Source organism: Gobius niger (genome assembly GCF_951799975.1).
Source record: "Gobius niger genome assembly, chromosome: 1".
Lineage (NCBI taxonomy): Eukaryota > Metazoa > Chordata > Actinopteri > Gobiiformes > Gobiidae > Gobius > Gobius niger.
In genome coordinates, this window is record NC_136852.1 from 56,136,327 (window position 1) to 56,159,899 (window position 23,573).

The window sequence follows — 23,573 nt, forward strand, 5'->3', positions numbered from 1 at the left end:
TTATGACAGAAGGAGGTCTGTGCTCAAGTTCTATTTAATTGTCTCTTGAAGGAAGTATTGTCAAATATACACATACAATAAATTACACCCAACAAGTGACAAAACAACTTTTATCGCTGTTTTAAATCTGTGGTTTCTACAGACAGTAAAAGTTTGTGAACCTTTTCCCCAGGAGGTATTATACATTAAGCACTACCGCTGGTTATAAAAGCTTCTTCAGATGAAAACCTGTGATAAACCTATATTTCACATGCTGCAGAAAGAGGAATACGTGAAAGCATTTTTCTATGGGTAAAACAATAAATGGTCCTAGCTTCCAGTTCAGTATAAAAATAGGCAACATTTGATTATGGATAAACTACATAGCAATTGTATATACTTTTTCACGAACAACGGCACGATAAAGGGCTAAGTCCTCGTCATTAATCTGCTTACCACATGTTGGAGTGGCAGAGCAGGGACGTTGTACAAATAGGTTGGTTATAAAATGCCGATAATAGAGTTTGTGAGTAGGGTAATGACTGACATTCGTAGCAACAGTAACTTGGAAACAGCGTGAAGTCTTAAGTGAAGTTAGTATAAGTAGCGACTTTGGTAGGAGGTGTTAAGCTGTGGGTGAATGTGCAGGGGGAACAAAGGAGAGGCAGATAAAAAGTAAATCAGAGCGTGTGAAGTACGTGCGACACAGATGGAAAGTGAGAGGAATGAGATCGAGATCCCTTTTGGCGTTACAAATTAAAGTGCTACATTTGATGTGTCGTCTTCTCCTACAAGGTGAAGCTGTAGATGCCGGGCTCAGATACTATTCACAGCAATGATGTGACTGACGGAACAGACAGAGCTAGAAAAAGCACTAGACAGGCGCAGAGAAAACATGGAATTGGGAAAGCGGAGAGAGGGTTTGATAAGGACACATTTAGGGGTTGTTGTCGAGGCAGTGAATCTCATCCTCATCATGAAGGGTGGTAATGCTGCAGGAGCTGACATTCATTATGGGTGCTCACCGAGATTATGTGGTCAACCTAATGGAAACACATTTTGGCCTTAAAAGCTGTGCCCTCCATTTGAGCAGTCTGACTCGCTGACTCCATCAGTGGTGGAGACTTAGATAATAAAAAGACAATGTTCACAATATGTGAATTTTTACTAACATTTTTGTGCTAAATCATACTTGCCTCCAGGAAAGTAAAAAATGCTTTAACACTGCTTCTGAGATACTAATGTACAGTGTAATTTTAGTTTATGTATAATGTTGTTCCGATATACCATTTCATAACGCTCTACACTGTATTTCTAAACTGTTTGATGTCCAGTCTGTTTTTCTTTGTACTTCAGCTCCAGTCTAGATGTTACTCTATGTAAATATTGTAAATTGTGTAAATATTGTGCACATTTATTCATTGTCACGTGATTCTGGTCAAATGAGCATATAAGTGGCCCACACCTGTGTTGCCTCACTATTTCTGATGAAGACCTTGTGAGTCGAAACACCTCTATAAATCCACGCAAATTCAGAGTGCCTCTGCTTGCTCTATAGAGCCTTTTTTCCCCCCACATTTTTCACCTGCAATGAAATAAATGCTTGTGTTATTTGTTTAAAGAACTCTGCCTGACGTAGGACTGCTCTATTATTGAAAAAAAGAAATATTTTATTATTTTAGTCATAATTGAAATGATTTTTGAAACAATTATTTGTTGCCTTTGAAAAAAGTCTTTATTTTATTTATCTATTAATCAAAAAACTATGCTGAATATTTTCTGTTTTCTGAACAGTCATAAAAGTACATATGATTTCAAGTATGCCTCGATTGAGGAGAGGTCTCTGTTTCACACCTGCCCCCTGCTGGCCAGCCCTCACACCTGCGCAAGTAAACTGAGCAGCGTGGCCTGATGACATCATCACACAGCGCTGTTTGTTTTTATGTCAGGCAAAAGCATGAGCCATGGCACGTGAAATGCGAAGGGAAAATAATCCCAGCAGCATGAAATAATGCAGGTTTGCTTTGCCTCGTGATATCGCTTTAGATGGACAAGCGGGAGGGCATCCTTAATAATCATTTTTTTCTATAATAACTTAAAAGGATGAACATCCTAATCATCAACCAAACATTTACTAAAGCAATTTTTTTTCTTTCTTTTTGGAATGCATTGTGCTGAAGTGCTGTTGTCTACTGTATTTTGTGTTGTTTTGTAATTCTGTCTTGGTGTTAGTTTGTCAAATGTATTGTAACTGTTGAAATTGTTACATATTGATTGTTTGTCTTTGTTTGTCCTTGTTCTTTTTGAATAATAATAATAATAATAATAATAATAATAATAATAATAATAATAATAATAATAATAATAATAATAATAATAATAATAATAATAGTAAAAAATAAAAAAACATGTATATTTTTCGATTATGCTATTTTGCACAGCCCTAATCTGACGTGTCGTTCTGATTTCAATTGCTGTGACACAAATTGTCAATATCTCTGACTTGGGGAAAGCTTATCAAATGAATCAAAAAATCATTAGCATGGTTATCTCATGCACGGTAATACTAGCACTAACACTAACCTGTGCAGAGTGACGTAGTCCCCTCATCAAGAACCATAATTTGACTTTCTCCTCTTATGGATTTGTCAGATTACTGGCATGGGTTCTGATCAAAGCCTTTCCAAAGCCGCCTTTAAGCAGCCTTCCCCTGATTTCCTTGCGCTAATTTATTCTCACTCAGAGCAGCAGAAGTGAGGAAGCACACACAGAGGTTTTGGGGATGCTCAGTCACGCCTCAGTCCAAACAGCTTCCATTAGACACTGCGCATTTGGATGAGTTTTTGACACTCACCAATAATTTCCATTTCATGACTCTGACACGAAAAAGTGAAAGTGATAATTTAATGTAGAGGCCTTTCAGTGATGTGTAGGGACATGGTGATACTATACTTTGTTGCAATAGTAGTAGTAGTAACTTCTCTGGTAACGCATGAACACAGAAGGATAGACATATAAAATCCGCTCATATACCTTGGTCTTCTTTTGTCCAATATGTAAATGTCTCTGAATAGGCGCGTGTTGATCGCAAACCTCTGTTGTTGTCGTCTTTGAACAGCTGCTTTGAAGAGCCTCTGTCTGATGCCATGTGTGCTGCGCTTTGAGGTCAATAGTACCATTGTATGTATTTTCCAGGAGTAACGGTGTGGCAATAAAAGCCATTACCTGGGGCCCGGGGCCACTGAGCTGGGCTGTTTCGAATACGAATTATTACAGCGGCCCAGGACTGTGATACTCCCGCGTTACCGTGGCAACGTGGGAGATTTCAACCTCTGTGCGCAGGTCACATCATCAGCTAAACATTGTTTTCAATTTCATATCAATATCACACTCAAGAGTTTAGAGGGATTAGTTTCAGTCATCAATCGCAGACCGTATTGAGATTCAGGTCTCTCTTTGCTGTTCCATATTGTTTCTAGTCATATATACCTGTAGACTTGGCCTGTAAAGAACACTGTGCACTTTTGGAAAATCTGTGTAAAATATCATTACACTGACTCTTCAAATATACTGTATATCATTGGGAGAAAATTGTAATATTCATTGTGTATTGCGATGATTCCTATTATATTGCAATATTTTACTGAACCATTTCAACACAATGGGCCCGATCTTGTGTTTCTAAATGCAGGATGTACACTCTGTGAAATCTTTAGCTTCAGACCTGACGCAATGGCAAACGTTTTGTACTACAGTGGACCTAAAGCTTATTCTTCCTACCGGACTTGAATATTTTCCTCGGGGGGTTGGCATGGGCTGGGCTAATAATCAAGATTAAATCAAAGCTCCAATCCCTTTTGCCCTTTTGTCTTTTTTGTCGATCTCAATAATCATCATGGGACTTTACAATTGACAGAAACAGCACCTAGTTTTGGAGTTAAAAGGGACAACGGATTTTTTTGTGTGTTAACTGGAAAGCATTTGTTATCGTTTCAGCTGAGCTTTGTATAAAATATTTGTTTAATTAAAGGGGCTCGATGCAAGTTGGCTATTTTGTACTACTGCCATCTCAGGTCATACGTGTAACTGCACCTTCTATATTAAGCTCATGCATGAGGCAATTCGGACCTGAACAATGGGCGAGGAACGCGCTTCTGTATGGTCCTTATGGCGGGGAGCTGACATTACTGTAATACCACCCCCTGGTGGCCAGGGGCGACTCCAAGAGACACTTGGGATCATTCATTCTAATGGGACTTCAAACGTCCTAAGAATGGCTTAAAAGTCTGGCTCCAAAGAGTTTTTCTTTTTCTAAAAATTGCTATGACCCATGTGACAATGGGGTAGATGAAATATTTTTAACCACGCTAGTTTTTGTTTATCAGCCCGAAATTTGGAAGTATTTTCAGTTCATTGACTGGCTCCTCCGCCTGTCAATCAAGCAGAGCTTGAGCGCAGGGCTTCCCGCCTTTTTGCCCTTTTAGGGAACAGGCTGCGGCTGCGTAGGATGAGATAGAGCGGCCATTAAGGCTCAGACAGGACTCGGGAACCTTTTTCAATGACTGGGGCTGATTGGGACCCGCTCATCTTTACTATATTATATCTATGGACCTGAAGTAACAACTTTTTGAGTGACAGTGCAGGATTTTAGAGGCAGTTGTGGTGAATAGGTCTGGGCTCATTCTACACCTTAGGACATTGCAGGAACATGTAGGGGGAGGAAAATTCATTCATTAATCAGCTACATGTATTTATTTCTATTATGAAAAAAAAATGGAATCAAAAATCAAGGTTGATCAATATGAGAAAGAAATTGTGATACATTTTGTTGCCACATTGTCCAGCTCTACATTTCTGCGCTGTAGAAAGCCCAGCACTGTTTGATTCCAGCGCCAGAGCAGGACCATCGGTGTATTCTCTGTCTCTCAGGACATGGACAGTGTTTAACTCACAGTGGGATAAATGAAGTTTGTAGTTCCTGTGAGAACTTAAAAAGGATGTAGCCTAAATGCTGAATGAAGTACATGAGTCTATTGCAGAATGTTATTGTAAAGATGAGGAGAGTCTGCGAAGCAGCAGCTTTAGTGCCCTTACAGCACACAATCTTCTTTTTTTGTAAGCGACGCCACATGCCACTGGCCACAGCAGTTGAGCGGGTCCCAATCAGCCCCAGTCATTGAAAAAGGTTCCCGAGTCCTGTCTGAGCAATGGCCGCTCTATCTCATCCTACGCAGCCTGTTCCCTAAAAGGGCAAAAAAGCGGGAAGCCCTGTGCTCGTGGGGTGGGCGGAGTTGTGTGCCTGCAAGATGACACCCTCATCTGGGCCAACACTGTTGTTGTGTCAGGTGGAATGTTGGGGTTTCAATAAAGTGTATTTAAAAAATAAAAGCTATTTGCTTTTTCATCTAGTTCTGTCTAAATCAGGACCAAAGCACGACTAAAATGTAATTAATGAGGAAAATCATTACTTAAACTTTGCACATGTGTTTTTCTTTATGGCTATGTAAATGTGTAAATGTCAGTCAGATGGAAGACTATTGATTTTGAGATATATTTTGGTTTCTTGCAATAAGAATATTGCATGTCATCACAATAACTTGGTGATATACTGTATCATGTGACCCGTAGTAAGAGCAGCAGAATTAGATTAAAGTGAAATGTCAGATTGTTCGCTCGACTATTCCAATGTAACTGTTCATAACTGACAGTTGTGAAACTAGGGCCATGCCTGTGCCGCTCTGTTGACTCTTAAGATTAAAGATGTAATCAGGAGTCGCTAATCTGCCATTTATAGATCTGTGTGTTCAAGTGTGTAGCGCTCTGAACTGACAGGGACTGCAGGTAAAGTATTAACGGATGAGACGAGGTGATACAACATGTTTCAGTCTCAAAGGTTTTCTCTGCTCTTTTAGATTTTTGCAGCCAATGATGGGGGCAGGTCATTTTGACACTTTTGTCTCCAAAGGTCATTAAACCTCCTGTAAAAGAATGCCCCTTTTTTCCCCCATTTAATTCTGAGCCTGGAGAAAAAAATATTATTTCGAGCCATAAACAAAACTATGCAAACAGTGTTCAAGAACAAATACAGAGACAAGGGTACATGCCTTATCTGTCCTAGATCTTTACCTTTACCTTTACATACAACACATTTCCTTTAATTGGCCAACAGAATTCCCCGAAAGATACATCATGTCTCACCTTGGGGATCATTTACCAAGTATTTGCTCATGTGCAAAAGTGGTCATTAGTGCATTATTTACTCCTCTAGCATTCTCTCATTCACTATATCACATTTGTGGCCCTTGTTCTGTAATACACGCCTTTTCAAACATTAAATTAGGTGCAACACGGCCACAAAATAGTTTATTTTGTCTTGATGAATGACCTTCCATTCTGAAGTCCATGCCGATGCTCGACTGACCTCTAATTTGTTCACATGAATAATAAGCTTGCGTTGTTGCTGCAGATCATACATACTGTATATAAGAGAGGAACACGGTAAATCATGGTGACATTTTTCTCCTCAGCGAATTCCAATATACAATTGATTTAGTGTCTTCCTGAAGGATCAGTTTGGCATTTACATAATGGTCCGTGACAACATTATAAATACATACTCTGTACTTTTGACTTTAGACAAAGATAGAAGCCAGACGTTGACATGAGGTAATACCAGCAAAAGGCTCCTTTTTTTTGTTTTGCTTTCTGTTACTGTATATTGTTCTGCTTACATGATGTTGTTGGGGATGTTGTTGTGACACAGCTGCATGTATTTACTTTAGGACTGCACTATTTTTGGAAATGAGGTATTTGTGACTGTGACTGTTGTTGTGACTGTAAATGATATTACAGAAATAGTCTCTCAATTTTGCTAATTGCGACTTTTTTTGCAATTTTATTTAAAGGAATAGGTCACCATTTTTACATTCTGATAAATGTTCTTACCTGAGCTTAGACGAGCTGATGTGTACCTGTCTGCTCTTTGTACGTGCACTCAGTCACGCAAATAGACCAAAGACGTTGTTAGCATATAGCCTCTCCCAGCACTTTCACTTTACTGCGCGGACGTCGAAGTGCTCCTAAAGTGTTATTACGCCTTACAATGTAGTTCCCCTTTTTATCCGCTTAGAAAATCGACATGTTTAATTTTGTGTAACTATACTATAGGGAACTATAAGGAAAACATTTAAGAGGGCGGTTGCTTCTAACTTCACCCTAGTTTGGAGCTACAGGAATATGCTGGGAGAGGCTAAATGCTAACAATATCTCACGCACACGCACAAAGACCAGACAGATGTGCATCAATTCATCTAAGCTCAGGTAACAACATATCTCGGTATGTAAAAACTGTGGCCTGTTCCTTTAAGATTTTGATTGTATCTCAACACACACTATAATAGGAGCAATTTGTCTCAGTCTATTATGTGAGAATAGGTGAGATGGCGGTGAATGACATGAATTCTTGATGTTTTGTGACAGTCATTTTGTGTGCTGTTTTGAATTTGATAAGATGGGATGTAGACGCCAATGTCAGTTTTTTTCCATTAATAGGAGAATGGCCCCTATACAAGATTTATTTATTTGTCCCGAGGGGAACTTTGTCTTGGACACACAGGCTGCTGCATAAAAGATAGAGTCCAAAGACAAGCGACAGAATACATTTGTTTATGAAATTATACTTTCCTGTGTTATAAATATGTAAAGTTGACCACACTGTGTTCTATGCTCGACTTAAAGATTAAATCACTGACAATTTTATTGCAAACAGTGATGAACTGGGCCACCATAGAAGTCTGAGAAAGAAAGCTCCTTTGCGACACAATTATAGCAGACTGTGTTGTATTAACCACAGTATTGTGCTGTGGTTAATACAAATGCTTGAGGTTTGCATCTCTGGGCGCTTTCCCTGCCCCAGATGGAGCAGTGTTCCTGGCTCAGCAGAGGTCTTCCTGCTTCCTCAGGGCAAAGTTTGTAGGGGGTGGCACTATGCGTGAGTGTGTATTAGACTTGATTCAGTTCATATGCAGGCAGATATTGAGCTGTCACATTTGTGGGCGCCTTTGGGGGGATCATTTTAGACTGAAGGGAATGAGCAAAGATAGGTCAGAGCCCGGGCTGCCCAATACTTTGCCAAACAATTTGAGCAATGTTCTATGCCTCCAATCTTAATCACAAGAAACCAAAAAGTAGTGTCACTGAGATTTTTCATCGCAAAGACGTTTTTTTTTATGCACTGAACCAAAAAAAAAAAAAAAATGCAACTTAAATGGTTGGAAATGAAAATTTATGCAATTATTTTTGAGTGAATCACCAAAAGAAAGCTGTCTTTCCAAAAGTTGAGCCGTGTGACAATCCTAAAGTGCACGTACTATAAAAATAACATAAGTGACCTTTTCAGAGACATTTCAACTGCGTCACAGTGTTTGGTCCGTGTCATGCTTGCACACTATTGACGATGGAAGCAGTTGTGTCTGCAGACGTGTTATTTTGTAAGTCACATACAGTTATTGCATTGTTAATAAAGGAATGTGTTGTAATACAGGTATTGTTTTACTATTCTTACGATACTGGCTTTCGAAACAACACAATTATCACTGCCATAACAGTGCAGGTAAATAATCCATATTGCAAGTTTGCTATACATTATACATCACTTACCGCTGCTGCTATTTAAATTCAAAACAGGAGTTACAGTAGTGTGATGGTGTTTGATTGTCAGGTGTAAATGCTGTCTCTGTTTTCTGCACAAGTGGACTATAGACAATGTAACAAGGTCTATTTCTATTCTGGGAGGATCAGCCCACACCCCACCTGTACAGTGGCACTAATTCACTGTACAATCAAATAGGTTAATACTATTACATCATACATCTAAAATTCTGATTACCCAACAATGATAATGTAATAAAAAAGTAGGGCTTTGAAAAATATATAAAAAAAACAAACAAACAATTGCTTTCAGTGTTCAGACCCACTCCATTGCTCTCAATCAGAGTAATGCGACCTTGAACACCAACAAAAGTTTTGCAGTATATTCCAGATGCTTCGGAATCGATATGGAAATAGAACAGTCTCAATTTAACATTTTTGAGAAAAATGTTTAAATCTTTTTAAAAAAATAAAAAAATAAATACATAGCATTCAGTCCCTTGTTATTCATAACATGGGACACAAGCAAGATGAGGTAAACTTTAGTCTCCCGTTTCAGCTGCTGTTACTTTGCCAATTTAAAGCTCCAACTCCGTGAAATAAATTTGTGTGAGAAAACTAACTGCCATCTTGTCGTGTCTTGTTCTCTGCCAGTGCTTTTATTGTTGTTGTGATAATTAGCTCGGCCAAGTCTGGTGAGAAGAGAAAATAAACAGCGTGGGTAGCAGGTGTGGGGACCTGGTGCCCTCTGGTGGATACTTTGTGCTAGAGAAACACAACACTATGTACTATTATTAATTATTACACGTGAAACTGTGAGTACATTGAATGGGGTCAGTCTTGTTTTGGGAGATTTTTACTGGCAGCTGAAAGGGGAGAGACATAGTATATTCATGAGAATGACCTAGATATGATGGGAGCAGAGGCTCTGGACATTGTACATTTGAATGTTGCCATCTAGGGGCAAAATGAAGGAAGTGCGCTTTGTGGGAGACCAGAAAGATGAAAAAATGCCAAAGACATTTCTCAAGAGTTCTATCAACACTGGTGCAGCTGACGGACAGAGGTGCCAGGGATCGACACCATCAGTCAGGTGAAGAGTCTAAGTATCAAAACACAAACAATAGATGTTGGCTGCTTCTCATATTGCCATGATTCATGCACTACAGACCATATGTGCAGAGTAACGCTCTCTCACTGACAGAGATGCTGTAATTTCATGTTTATCTTTTAGTACAGGAAGTGTACTAAATGTAGTGTTTTGTTTTTGCTGAGACGTGTGGATGACAAGACAATGCAATCACTTTCATTATTGGCCAAAGCAATCCCGAAAACACAATTCTTATTTTTTATTTTTTTTATTTTCTATCTCTCTAGTATTTATTCATCATCTTGTTTAACAATTAACAAATATACAACAGCAGGTACCAATTGTGCAAAAACAGTCTTTTTGTACACAAAGTACTTTTTGTACCTGCTGTACAAAAAAAACGTTTTGCATTGTAGCTTGATTTTTTTTAATTTGAGCTCATTTTGTTTCGTATACTAGTACATTAATCTGTGTTTTTCAACAAATGGCAGTCCCTGCTCTTTAGGACGTTGATAAAATAAATCATGAAACACATGTCCTATAAGCTTTGTACTAGGTTATGAGAGGATAAAAATATATAAATATATCTTTGTTAATCTCCCCTTTACTGTTTTGTAAGAATATTGTTTTACTAGCATGGATGGTGGTAATTCCTAGTCAAATTGGTAAATAGGTCATTCTGCCATAGTTCCTGCTGGGATAAGTATAAGGCAGTGCGCGCCCAACTCTCAGACCGCTTCACCTCATTCATCCATATTCTTCTTCTGTCTTTTTACTACTTTTCCGAGATTAAATAGTATCTGTTTCATCCACTGTAATGTGGGTGTATCTTATTTAATGTCAGTGCCTCTTTCACTCCTCCTCCTCTCATCTCGGAGACTCTGGTGTTCTCAAATGAGAGCCGCTGCCTGACAGGCTGCTTCGTTTATGCGCTCCGCTCTGCGCAGCGCTGCTCTGCGCTATACCGCACTGCACTGCGCTCTACAGCATCTCTCCTCTTCTCTCTGTCTCCTCTTTTCTTGTCTGTCCTCTTCCTTCGCCTCTGTCAAAGTGCATCCTCTTCTGTGCATTGCTTTGTTTTTCTGGGACCACTGGAGATTTTTTTTCCCCTGCACTAGAGCGGAGTGCGCTCCTGCAAATGGATGTGGAGATGCTCCGTGCGCTTGGATTGCCTCAGACTTTGTGGATCTGAGTGAGTGGTAGAGACGGGGCAGCGCTGCCCGGGTGAGCTGGAGGTTCTGGTCTCTGGTCGTCTGCCGAGGGTCATGCCCTGGGACCTGTACGTTTGTCGCCAATTGGAGACACTCTCCTTTTTGTGCCCCCTTCGTGGGGCAACACTCATCCTGGAGCCACAAAAAGCTGCTGGAGATCAGTGGCTGCACCGTGAAGAGCGGGCAACATGAACCAGTTGGATGCTCCACGGCCACTCAACTGGACCATCAGGAAACTGTGCCATGCAGCCTTCCTGCCGTCTGTGCGCTTGCTCAAGGTAAAGCTACACTCGGGAAGAAAATGAACCAAAAAATGAATGCCCTGGAGATGCTGGCCACTGTAAAATGTGTCAGGCAGCCCCTCTGCTCCATTAGTTTTTTCACAGAGACAATGGACGGTCTGTGGCGCGAGAGACAGGACCCGCTCCAAAAGACTTTATATTGTTTCTGTTTATATTATTTTTTATACCTATTGTCAAACATTATTATGCTGCACAGGAGATGTCAGTCAGTGACTAAATGAGGAGGTCACTTAATGAATTTCAAAATGAAAAAAATGGATTTTAGAAAAATATTGAAGTTTTTACAGAGCTCGGTGAAGGAATTGGAATAGTGAAGATTAAGGGCAGATTTCCAGGGGAGACTGAGGAGATGGCAGATCAGAATGTAAAACTGGATGTGGCACAAGCCAAAAAAAAAAAAGCCACACAGGAGAATATGCAACATCAGTGAGACAGCTCAGGGAATAAATGCCCCCCCTGCACTTACAGATATATCTCTCTTTTCTATAATTAGAGAAATCATTTGATACCAAAAAATGTCAGCATTGATGTGGAAGCTGAGATCCTTGAGTCACAGACGGGCTGATTTTATTCATTAATTTGCTTTCATAATCCAGTTGCTGGCACTGTGTGAAGTAGGCTATTGTTGGAGGTCGTGAATGCCTCTTCCTACTCTACTTTGATGTTGCTTTATCAAAGTGTCGGCGGCGGAGCTGCTCCTCACAATCATATCAAGCATTTGCATTTGTAAAGCCTGCTAAATGAACGTCATTGTAACAAGTGATTGAACAAGGCTCTTTTCGCCTCAGTCTGTTTTTTAGTGCACAAGTCGGTGACATCCTCTGCTGTGGTAAATCATTACCGGCTTCTCTTGGGACAGTCGAATTTCTCATTAAAAGCCCACATTATCACATTACCGGACGCCGAGTTGTAACTTGTCGTTGTGACCATGTGTGAAGGTTCCTCTGTGCGCGCTGGACCACTGAGCCGCTGAAGTTGGATGGCGTGTTGCGTAAGACTTGGAGTGGTGCAGTGGTGTGACTTGCTCTGGGCTTAAGTTATCCATAAAATATTTCCCTTGACTTTGTGGTGTCGGAAAGCAAAACAAAGACACAGCACGATAATAAAAAGTTACATCAGAAGAAACATTTACTTGTATCCAGATGTGCCTCTGATGGACCAGGATGCAATGGTTCAATGCCAGTGCCTTGGATACACTGTAAAAGCTAATGTGATTGTAATTCAGTCGGGGCGATCACCTGATGATGAGGACACTTTGCTCTACAACTCATTTACTGGAAAGTTTTCTTATTTCCTGAGGGCATAACTCGTGCTTATTTTAAATGCACATCGTATACATTTCCAGAGCTGCACAAACACTTTTTTGTGTGTGTGTGACCAAGTGAATTCTACAAACAGGCCCAGGGGGAACACATCACACTGCGGCACCTGCGTACAATAATTACCGTATAGGTCTGTCCTGGCAGAACCCCTGAAGTGATTTAAGTTTACTATTGATGCTGACAGCGCAGCCTCGTTGATGCGCATCAACTAAACTCAATCTCAGAGTATTGATAATGATATTACAACAATAAGACAAGACATTGTGAAACAGCAAGTCAGGACTGTGTGTGGTAGAGATTTTGAAACATCGTCAACTGGTCTGGTTTATCATCTGCTTCTTCTTCTTCTCATTATTGCAATCAAAATGTCTGACAGTCTTGCATTTTGACTAGCAAGTGTGACAGTGGAAAATCACAGGACGACTGAGAGCCTTCAGAATCGGTACAGTATGTGCTTAAAAGGTACAGCGTTTGGCCAAAACCTCTGAACGCTGTGCTGAATTCACTGTTGCCTTTTTGTGTCGCCCTCATGATATATTGCTCGTTTATAGTACAGCCTTTGCGCCACAATTCCCCCATTATAACACCGAAATGAAAATGGAGTTGACGACACGGTGTTGAGCGGTAATTAAATCTTTATACAACACAATTCACTGACCTTCCCAATAGCAGGTCATTGGTTAAATGCCATTTCACAAAAAGACAAACGCCCCCAATGAAAGGTGGTTTGGGGACAGGTGCTGAACGGACCTTCGGTGGCGCTTCAAAAAGGTGAGCCTGTTCTTCAGCTTGTGTTGTTTTTCCACTCTCGGTGTGTGCTTGATTGAATTATTTGGGATTTAGGAACTGTCTGTGTCTGAAATGTTGTTTGCACACCGACAGCCTGGATTTGTATTAGTTTGAAATTAGGATTTTGTACAGATTAGGTTGACAAAACCTGAGGGATTAAATATGTCCTAACACCATTCATCAGCCGTCATCTCCTTTTCTTTATTATTATTATCAATGATCTTATTTCACACGCTGTAATTGCATTTTAGGAAGTTGTTATTTTTTTTTTCTTCCCCTGTCTTGCCTTCCCTCCGTATTGCCTCATTCATCTTCTTGGCCAATTTATTTTAGTTTCCCCTTTTTATTCTAATGCAGCCAACCATAATCACAAAATCTCCATCTAATACAAAATGCATGGGGGCCGGATGTAGCAGCTCAAAAATAAATGTATCACTCGAAAGCTAAAAATACATTTGTTGCATAAAAGACACAGTGTTGCCACGCTTTATGCCTTCGCTTGAGGAAAGTGTTGCAGCGCTTAATATACAGTATGTGTTAAAACGGAAACTAAAATGGGCAATTTGTTTCTTGGCACTGGAAAAAAGTACATCCTTAGCTTGAAGAAAACTACTTTCAGTGTCCTATAGGTGGAGCCACCCAGTTTTGTATCTGCAGCTGATTGCTCCACAGAAAACTTTCCCCAAATCACAAAAGTCTATTCAAGTGCAGAGTAATGGCTGTGAAGCTTTTTTTGGACGAAAAGTGATTGATTGAGTCTCGACATCAGCGCCTTGAAGAGCTAAACAGATGGATTGTGTAATGAGGAAACATACACGTGGAGTTTGTTGTGCTGCACAGGAAGTGAGAATAGAGCCCCCAGACTCCAAGGGTGTCACTGTGCTCACTGCTTTATGTCTTAATTAAGCCGCAAATACCGAAATTACGAGATTTCAATTAAACCATTATCGTACTAATGAGGCAAAACGAGAACATAAGCTGACAATTATTACCTCCTTCCTTTATTTACGCACAAAGACTGTCATCTCGCTTTTGGCATTTGTCCACAATATTGTTATGTAAACGGGTTTGTTCCACAAATCGTGAAACCTGGGTATTTGTCTCTGAACTCATTGGGTTCTCTCTCACAATCCAATCCCATGCAATTGGTTAATCTAAGCTAATAAAGTAGCATCAGTGATTGTCGATTCTTACAACGACCTCATCCTTGTTTAAGGGTCAAGCGTAGGCCCATATCTTAGAGGCACAGTCCAAACAATAGGTGCGTTTTAAGACTGGAAACTTTAACGGCTTCAGAGTAAAAGAATTCCACACTGCGTTGTATTATCCCTCTAAAAGCCGCTTTGGACTTTCACTGTGCATGTTCAGTGGGTGTACGGCTTACACTCCTCATGAAAAATGTACCATCACGAGCATCTATAGCCCCTCTGGCACTTGGCAGGTCATAGGCCAATGTTCAGAGCACACGGCTGACTACCGTGGCCTCTGCTACATGAAGAGAGCCGGCCTCGCTACAAGGTGAAATATAGATTTACTGAAAATAATCTAGCTGGTTACTGAGAATACTATTTTATTGTTTTTTCCAAGAGTCAAGACATGCTGATGTGATAGGGCGTATCTTGAGGGAAAACGACCCCTTGTGTAAAACATCGATAGGACCATTCGTCATTACGTCTATGTTCATTATGTCTATTAACACATGAGCCAAAAGTCAACAGCAAATCTATAATTTTGCTTGCTGAATACACCTCACACAAGTTGTCAGAGTAATCATTTGTGGGGCTATGGAAATATTAGGAGAATATCAAGAGGCCTGTGTAATCAATCAATCACTTTGAGCATGGTGAAGTCAGCACCAAGGACAGCGTCATCATAACCAGCTCACCAAGACAGTTTTCCCTTTTTTAGAGGCTAAATTGGAGGCTGACTCAAGACATGATTCATTAATTATTATTTTTGGCTATTGTCATCCCAACCTACAGGGATTCACATCCACTTTCTGTGTTTTAAAGGTTGTAGGAGGCCCATGTACTCAAGCCAATGACTCAAGGCGTGTGGGGAAATCAGCACCATGGACAGCGGCATCACAGCCAGCTCCAATAGAAGATTACACACTCTTTTTTTTATAATAAAAATGAATATGTGTAATCCCAGGACTGAACACCTAAAGGAACTCCACATCCACTCTTTTAGTGTTTTAATTATTGATTTGGTCTTGCTGCTTTTTGCACAAGCGCTTTAGAGAGCACTGGCTGAGTACTGATATAATTTCTCCCGACTCAAAACGTTATAAAGACTTCCGGTTGACTGCAGTCTGCCAGCCCGCACCCCCGCTGACCCACTTTGACACTTAACTTGGCTGGAAGTTGTTATTTTGCTTGCATGTTTTGGATGCAGAGATATCCATCTTGAACTATAGAAACAATATTATTTCCATCATGTTTTCCATATTATTCCCCAGTGAATATTTTTTTCTGGCTGAGTGTAGTAAAGGTTAGCAGTCAGAAGTGATTGTGATTTTGGCATCAGATTGATGTATTTTTGCTTTTACTTGCACACAATTATTTAGACTGTACACTGTAAAATGCAAAGTAAAGCGTGCTCCTGCTTTCATCTTTTTCTGTTACAAGGCTGGTAGCAGGTTATTTTTGATTTTAAAGTAATTAAATGATGCAGTGCTTTTGAGCGTCTCTGGTTTGTATTCATCAGATCTGTCCTGTCAGCTTTATTTTGGGAGAGCTGTGCTGAAAAGTGACATCTGTAACAACACATTTGTTTAAAAGATTTCGCTGACTTCAAGGACTTTGATCTGACTTGAAGAGCAGAACATGGCGGTTTCTTTCCTTTTGTGAAATTTATTTTCATCCCGGCCGCAGACCTTTCTGTTTGTCATGTAAGGTGCATCTGGGGTTTGTGTGGACAAAATACTGGTAGCTTATGCTAGGTTCTCAGCAGATATGTCTTAGTGCACGTAATGATGCCCATTACTTACTTGGAGCAGCCATGTCTGTGGTTGATTACATAGTGATTATAGATAGGACAGATGATTATCCGTGTTCTCCCGTATGGTTGTGTCGATGTTAATGATTGGCTGTGACTTCTTGTGTACCTTCTAATTTAAGTCTTTGAAGCCTAAGATCAAAATCAATGTGTGACTGCTGAGGAGTGTAGCCATTTAATAGCAGCCACTGACCTGCTTAGATCAGCTCATGAGGAATCTTCTCTCGACTGTGTGGGAGTTTTCAATTCAAATATTTATTGAGTGCAACATCTAACCATGCTTTGTTCTTCAATTGATAAACAAATGAAGAAATGTGGCAATTGATAACTGTCTCAAATGTTGTGATGCGCAGATCCAGCTTTTTTGCTTCCGATACCAATACCTCTGATATCCGATATTAACCGATACCAAGAAACTTTCTTAAAAGTGTCGTTCTCTGAGTGAGAAGTGAATGTTTTTCTTTTCTCCATTTTAAGATCAATAAAGTCTTATCTTTTCTTGTCATGATGTTACAAATCTGTTATATCTATTAATAAACTAATGGAAAAACATCTACCAAGGATCACTGGACTTTTCTACGCTAAATAGCCTTGGTCATATGATAGGATATTTAGGTTACACGGATATAAACAACTCACATAAATTGATCTGATCATTACAACTTGTGCATTACATGTTAAATCAGTTATTCTTTAACTGCATTTCATAAACTAAAATACAATATTCGCCTACTTTAGGTATTTCTGTCATAGTTTCTGTTCCAGCCTTGATTAGTTGCTGCTAGCTTTAGCATGCTGTTGCTAGCCGCGGCATTTTTGCGCAAATACATTTGCGGAAGTTGAAACTAACTCAGTGATTGAATTCTCAGGTTCTGCCCGACAGACAGCATGCCATGTCCACACTTGGATTTAGTGGGTGAAAGTTGTGTTTTTAAAGTCATTTTAAAATCAGTTTGTGTCAAAACAAGACACAAAATCACTAATACAAGGCTACAATGAAACTAAATCCATAAAAATCATGGCTAAAACTGAAGTTGTCACATTTTTGTTTTGTTCTGTCTGAATCTCTGTCAGATAATAAAATAACAGTCAAAGATGCTTTACAATTTTGTGCATATGCCTCCATATGTTCACTGAACCTTCAGAGACTTCTCTCGGTGTATTGTGTGGCACGTTGCATCAATGTTTGTTGGCTCATCCAGGTCATTAGCTTGGAAAGGTGGCATCTTAAATCATGTAGGGGCAGCTTTTTTAGCCCCAAATGCCACTTTCAATATGCTTCGGCTGCACCAGAGATAAACAGGACAGACTTGCGCGCTGCACGGCACGTTCTTTAGTAAATCAGGTGGAGCATGAGGATGGTACTATTTTGTTTGCTGAGCTTCAGTATGTCTTCAGTGCTAGTTGAACTTGGAGTGATCTTTTTAATAGACTTGACGTCCTCCAGCACAATGGGGGAAATGGATAAAGAAGTCAGCACCCACTAGGGCTCTTCCCTCCGCTGAAATGCATTTGTGCGCACACGCTTGAGTGATGACGAGTGTGAAGGGTCTTTGAAGATCAGCTGTAGCATAAGGCTCAGATCCAAAGCTGGTTTCGTGCACCACATGCTTTAGGCAGCAAGTGCGAATGTTTGCCGATCAATTTAGCTCTTTTTAGTTATGTTTTTTTTTTTACCACACTTTTATGAATTTTATTTTTCATTGAGTCACAAGTTTCACGAGAAAACCAAGAGTGTGGTTCAATCATCAAAAGCTGATTTTGTCAAGTCTGTGAGGTACTCACAAGTGAAGTGAGTAAGTGAGGCTCCTTCCATCTGTTCATATTCACCCTTATCACAACTCAAATTGGAGCAACAATAAACTGGAAATGAAAGCTTTAATCTTCAACAGCATCTATTTTGGGATACTTATTTGGCACCATATCAGACAGTCAGTAACATGGCCTGATATAAACGGAGCGCAGTATTTTGACCTAAATCAAATAAGATGGACTGAGCAATATGTCGATAAAAAGTGATTTGAGGTCTGATCCCGGTGACGATCTTTTGATATTATTATTAACATATAGTTTGTGTTTAGTGCAACTCTTAGCTAAAATATACTTTCCTCATTTATTCCCTCTGTTGGTCTGAGTCTTCATGCTCTGAGCGACGGTAGCAAAGATCATAGATCCTAGTGAATCGTGATCAAACCGAATTGTGATTTTGGCTGTGATTAAATATTTGGTATATCACCCCCCCTAATTTAAGCCACAGTTGGATAATATTTATAGTTTGCAGTACCTCTGTAAAACAAATGAAGGCTAAGAAAATTGCTTTTGTCCTGTAAGAATAATGCATTCCTTTTCAAGCTCTGTAGTCTCATACTGTAGCCTCATGTACAAGCGAGGAAACTGAAGCTGTTGAATCAGGCAAGGTTATTATTAAACTATTATAAAACTTGTTTCTCGAATGGACGTACGATGTATAATGTGTGCACCAGAAATGGGGCTGGAGTAGTGTTGTACAGTGCTCAAGTGTTGTGTTTAGTGCCTTAATGAATAGTGCACCATCTGTTGGCGGCCACTAAAGAAAGTGAAATATATGAGAAGGCTGATTTATTACGGTAAGGTAAATGCGAGTGGCTCTGCACGTTGAGCTGTGAAAGTTTTCTGTGTCTGGAACATTAGTGTGTGCGTGTGAATATGTGTGCGCTGGCTGTAAATTGGATATTGGGACATGGAAAATGAACGCCAACAGCACGGTCACACAGGGCTATTTTTGTCCTCCATCCATCTTCCAATCGTTCCTAAGCTCTCCAAGCGGTGCATCCTGTCCACCCTCATCCTCGTTATCGCGGTCGATGGTGCGATCTCGTACTCGATACATGTACATCAGGCCCAGTCCAGGCCACAGCTCGCTCTCCGTCACTTTTCACACTTTTCACACTTTTTAAACTGTCATTACAGCTCCTGCCCTGAAGGGAAGGCTGCCATTTTATGTTTTTATAGCACTGCTCCACTTTGCTGTCTAAAGCACTTTTTTTTTTTTCTCAAGTAAATCTAAAATTATATCTGCACTCTCCTCTTATAAATCATTTCCACATGGAGCCAGTTCAATGTGTAACACAGTTCTGTCATCAAAAGTCCGATTTTTTTTTTTGTCTTGCATCCAACAGTGTGTTGCATCATATTTAGATTTTTGAATGAAAATGATAATTGAAAGCCTCAGAGCCGCAGTATTGAAGTCACTCTCTCTTGTTGTAGCCCCAAGGGGAACTTTGAGTTTATCTCTTTATGCGGGATTTCCCTCCACTTCTTTTCATCTGCAGTGGACAGCTTGGCAGTGGCGCGTTGAGCTGCAGTAGCTGAGAAAATTCAGGGGCAGCTTCACTTCAGCTTTCTGACGCCTGGCCGGTGATGTGAACCCAGGTTTCTTCATCAGGGAACTTGTTAGTGAGTGGGAAATGTACCTGTAGACTAGTGAACATTTTGTCCTGAAAGTCGCAACTGGTGTGTTGGTTCCGAAAAAGTAGAAGCCTTTGATGGATTTCTGTTGAATTGTTTTTGATAGTTGTTTTCCATTGATCCATGCTTGACTCAGCAGACATCGTTGGAAACAGTTCTAATAGTGTGCTTAAATATTTGTATTTGAGCAGTAAAGGTAACACATGCTGGGATTGAAGACTATTTTGTTTAGTTATGTTAGTTTTAAAAGACAGCATGGCCACATAGTACGCAGTGCCCACCAGCTACAGTACACTGTCAGAATGTTTTTCCTGCTTATTGTAAATTCCTAACTCAGAAGAACAGCCCAGCAGAATATGTTGAGAGTAACTGTAAGAGTACTACCTTTGGAGGGTTACTGCTCGGGATGTGCTGTATATACTGTACAGAGAAAATTCACTTCTTTACAGTGGTGTATCAAAGACAAGTCATGGATTTAAGTGCATCCAAGTGCTTTCTTAAACATTTTCCTGTACATTTGAAGAGGGGGATTCACAAGCTCTGCTCTTCTTTCTGTGACTGTGACAAAGCATCTAGCGGATTATACACTCTCTCAAGACAAGCTGAGACTCAAACACACAAGCTTGCTCTTGCCTTTTGGCCCGCAAATGTTCTGAAAACAAAATCAACTGAATGAATGACTGAGGAGTAAAAATAGGATGCGGGGCAGCTCTGGTGGTAAATGTGTGTCCAGTGCTCTGTTGGACTGTTGGCAGGTGCCGTGTTGCAGAGTCTTGCCAGCAACCTTATGTAATGGAGCTTTATCCTGTCAGTGTGAGGGTGAGAAGTACAACCGCACTGCATCTGTCTCAGAGCCAGCACTGAGCAGATCATTACTGCAGAGAACATGAATGGTTCCTGCCGACTCAGCATTTAATTTTCACTTTGCACTAACTTTCAATCTGCTTTCACTCTCATTCATTGGACTGGACTTGACTAAATATATGCAGGCAAGTGTGACTATTTAGAGATGATTGAATCTTAATGCTGTCTTAACTGCAATGCGAATTGCAATTAACATGAATATTCAAATGGAGCTTTTTAAAGTTGTTGTAAGATGTAGAGCTGATGACATACACCAGAGATGTTGCCATCAAATTTAAGAGTAAATACTGTATCTTAAAGGAATAGGCCACCGTCTTTACATACTGAGATATGTTCTTACCTCACTTTAGTCGAGTTAATATATACCCGTCTGGTCTTTGTCTGTGCGCTCTGTCACGCAAACGGAGCACATACGCAGCCTCTACCACATGTCATATACTCATATACTCCTAAAGACTTCCCCCCGCTCACTTCCGTCAATAACCTTTAGGAGTTACTGCGCGGACGTTTTGCTCCTCGTATCATTACGCCTCACAATATAGTCCCCCTTTTTATCTGCTTATAAAATCGACATGCTACATTTCTGTGTAAATATACTTCGCATGAAAACACTTCACGTAACTTTATTTAAATAGGGAACACGTGGAAGAGCTTGGTAGCTTCTATCGTGAGCTTTTTTGGAGCTATATGACATGTGGGAGAGGCTGCGTATGTGTTCCGTTTGCGTGACAGAGCGCACGGACAAAGACCAGACGGGGATATATTAACTCGACTAAAGTGAGGTAAGAACATATCTCAGTATGTAAAAACGGTGGTCTATTCCTTTAAAGTTCCCCACTGTCATAACATGAGAGATGTTATCAATAAGCAATTTGCTGGAACTAACACTTTATGCCTTCATAATCAGCCTGTCATAAATTCCCCAACAAGTTTGGCCTTAATTCCAGTTTCTCACCAAAAAGTCATCCTTCTATTTTTGATGGTTTACTGACCTTCACTGAAAATGTCACCAAAGCACGATCCTGACTTTTAAAATCATATTTAAACCTTCCCATTTATGGGACACAAAAGTCCATGTTAGTAGCCCATGCTGCTATTGAACCTATGTTAAGAGTTAAGAGATTCAGGTGAACCCCAGGGTCAGTAATGGCTTTGGCCGCTGCTTTTGGAGATGGACCCCTACAGAAAAATCTACTCTTGCAGGACTTGTTGATCACTGGAAAAGGTCATGTTTCATTCAGTAGTGGGTTCTATAAGGGAAAAGCTGGATTTCACCATGGTGCTCTGTACTGTAGGTTTTAGTGAATTTTAAACAGGCCTTTTAAAAAAAAAAAAAGTCTCTTCACATAGTATATGCAGAATACAGATTTATCTTTCAATTATTTCGTCTTCAGCTCCTAATCTGGCTGAAAAACACAGTGAGTTGATGCATAACTGTTTGATCTTTGTGCATGCACTCAGTCACGCAAATGTTGTTAGCATTTAGCCTCTCCCAGCATAGGTATAGCTCCAAACTGCGGTGAAGTTAGAAGCTACCAAGCTGTTCTACGTTTTCCCTAATTAAAACTGTTCCGTGAAAAGTTACGCTACCCAAGTATAGTTACACAAAATTAAACATGTCGATTTTCTAAGCGGATAAAAAGGGGCACTATATTGTAAGGCGTAATAATACATTAGGAGCACTTAGACGTCTGCAAAAGGTCCAAGCTAAGGTAAGAACATATCTCACTACGTAAAAACGGTGGCCTATTCCTTTAAGGTACCAGCGACAGTGGCATAGTGGTAGAGGGTGTTGTCTCATGATTGGAAGGTCGGGGGTTCGAATCTCCTGCAGGTGCACATTGTTGCTGTGTCCTTGGGCACTTCACCCTCCTCGCCTCCAGTGTCTGTATGAATGAGAGTGTGAATGAGTGACTGGTTCTAATGAAGGTAAAAAAGTGCTATATATATTGAGACCATTTACTTACTATTTACTCTGCTTACTATACAAGGATTTACACCTGTTTCACTTCAAATGCTCCCTCCCCATTTATCTGGGCTTTGGATTGTACTGACCTCTGAGACAGGAAATAGGCTCTTTACTGCGACCAGCTTGTGTCTCATGTCTATGCATGACAGGCTGTGTGTTAGATTGCCGAGGGTCAGGTGTGGAGCTGCTGGGGCTGCCACTGCAGGCTGACAAAGACAGGCGAGACCACAGAGAGGCTGCAAATGAGACAGGCTATTTTGAGGAAAGCATAGACTCCACAGCTCTGTACCACAGGTGCACAGAACATCCATTTTCTGTCCAGTCACCAGCTCATAGGCATGCTCAAGATCATGCGTATCGCCTTCTCTCACACATAAATACACCGGGGGAGTCTCAGAACACTCAATCATGCTATCAAAACCGAATTTGCATGTTTGTATGAAGACACTGTCCCCTTGGAATTGACGAAATTGATCAAATAGTGCTGCAGAGCGTGGTGGGAATAGGTGGAAGAAAAGCAATTAAAGTGGCAGTCAGATGGTTGCAGCGCAGCAGAGCTTTGGATAGAAGTCCCTGGTTTAATTACGCTCGGCCCGCACTGCGAGATGTGTCATCACCAACACTAAAATGGAACATGTGGTCAGGCTTCATGTTAATGCTCCATTTGACTGCACTGCCATCCATCTGTTAAAGCTTCAAGAATATGGCTATGCGTGAATTCATTACAGCGGGATGAAGAGCAAGTGTGAGGGTCATATTCAAAGACGTGTGCTCAAAGAAGTACTTGAAGATCATTGCTTGTTCCTATGGCAGAGATGGGGACCTGAAGTTGCAGTGCCAAAAGTATATTTTTTCTTTCACGGATCACAACAAATCATCTGCCTCATAGTGTCATAGTGTGCAGTGAGTGACTCTTTTTCACCAAAGGTTTCTTCATCTAGACTCTAGACA

General features: G+C 40.4%; 1 protein-coding gene across 12 annotated transcripts in view; it reads left to right on the forward strand.

The window, feature by feature from the left end:
• The window catches only part of trpm3 (transient receptor potential cation channel, subfamily M, member 3), a 103,761-nt gene that overhangs the window by 3,469 nt on the left and 76,719 nt on the right, over positions 1-23,573 (forward strand). For 3 of the 12 annotated variants that reach the window (XM_079582697.1, XM_079582693.1, XM_079582699.1), the window contains exon 1: positions 10,593-11,207. The exons of 7 other annotated variants lie outside the window; for them this stretch is intronic. In XM_079582697.1, the coding sequence (XP_079438823.1) occupies positions 11,118-11,207 (90 nt within the window). In that variant the 5' untranslated portion in view covers positions 10,593-11,117. Of the gene's footprint in view, positions 1-10,592; positions 11,208-23,573 lie in introns of those variants that run through there. 2 more of the 12 variants (XM_079582692.1, XM_079582694.1) reach the window with 1 other exon arrangement.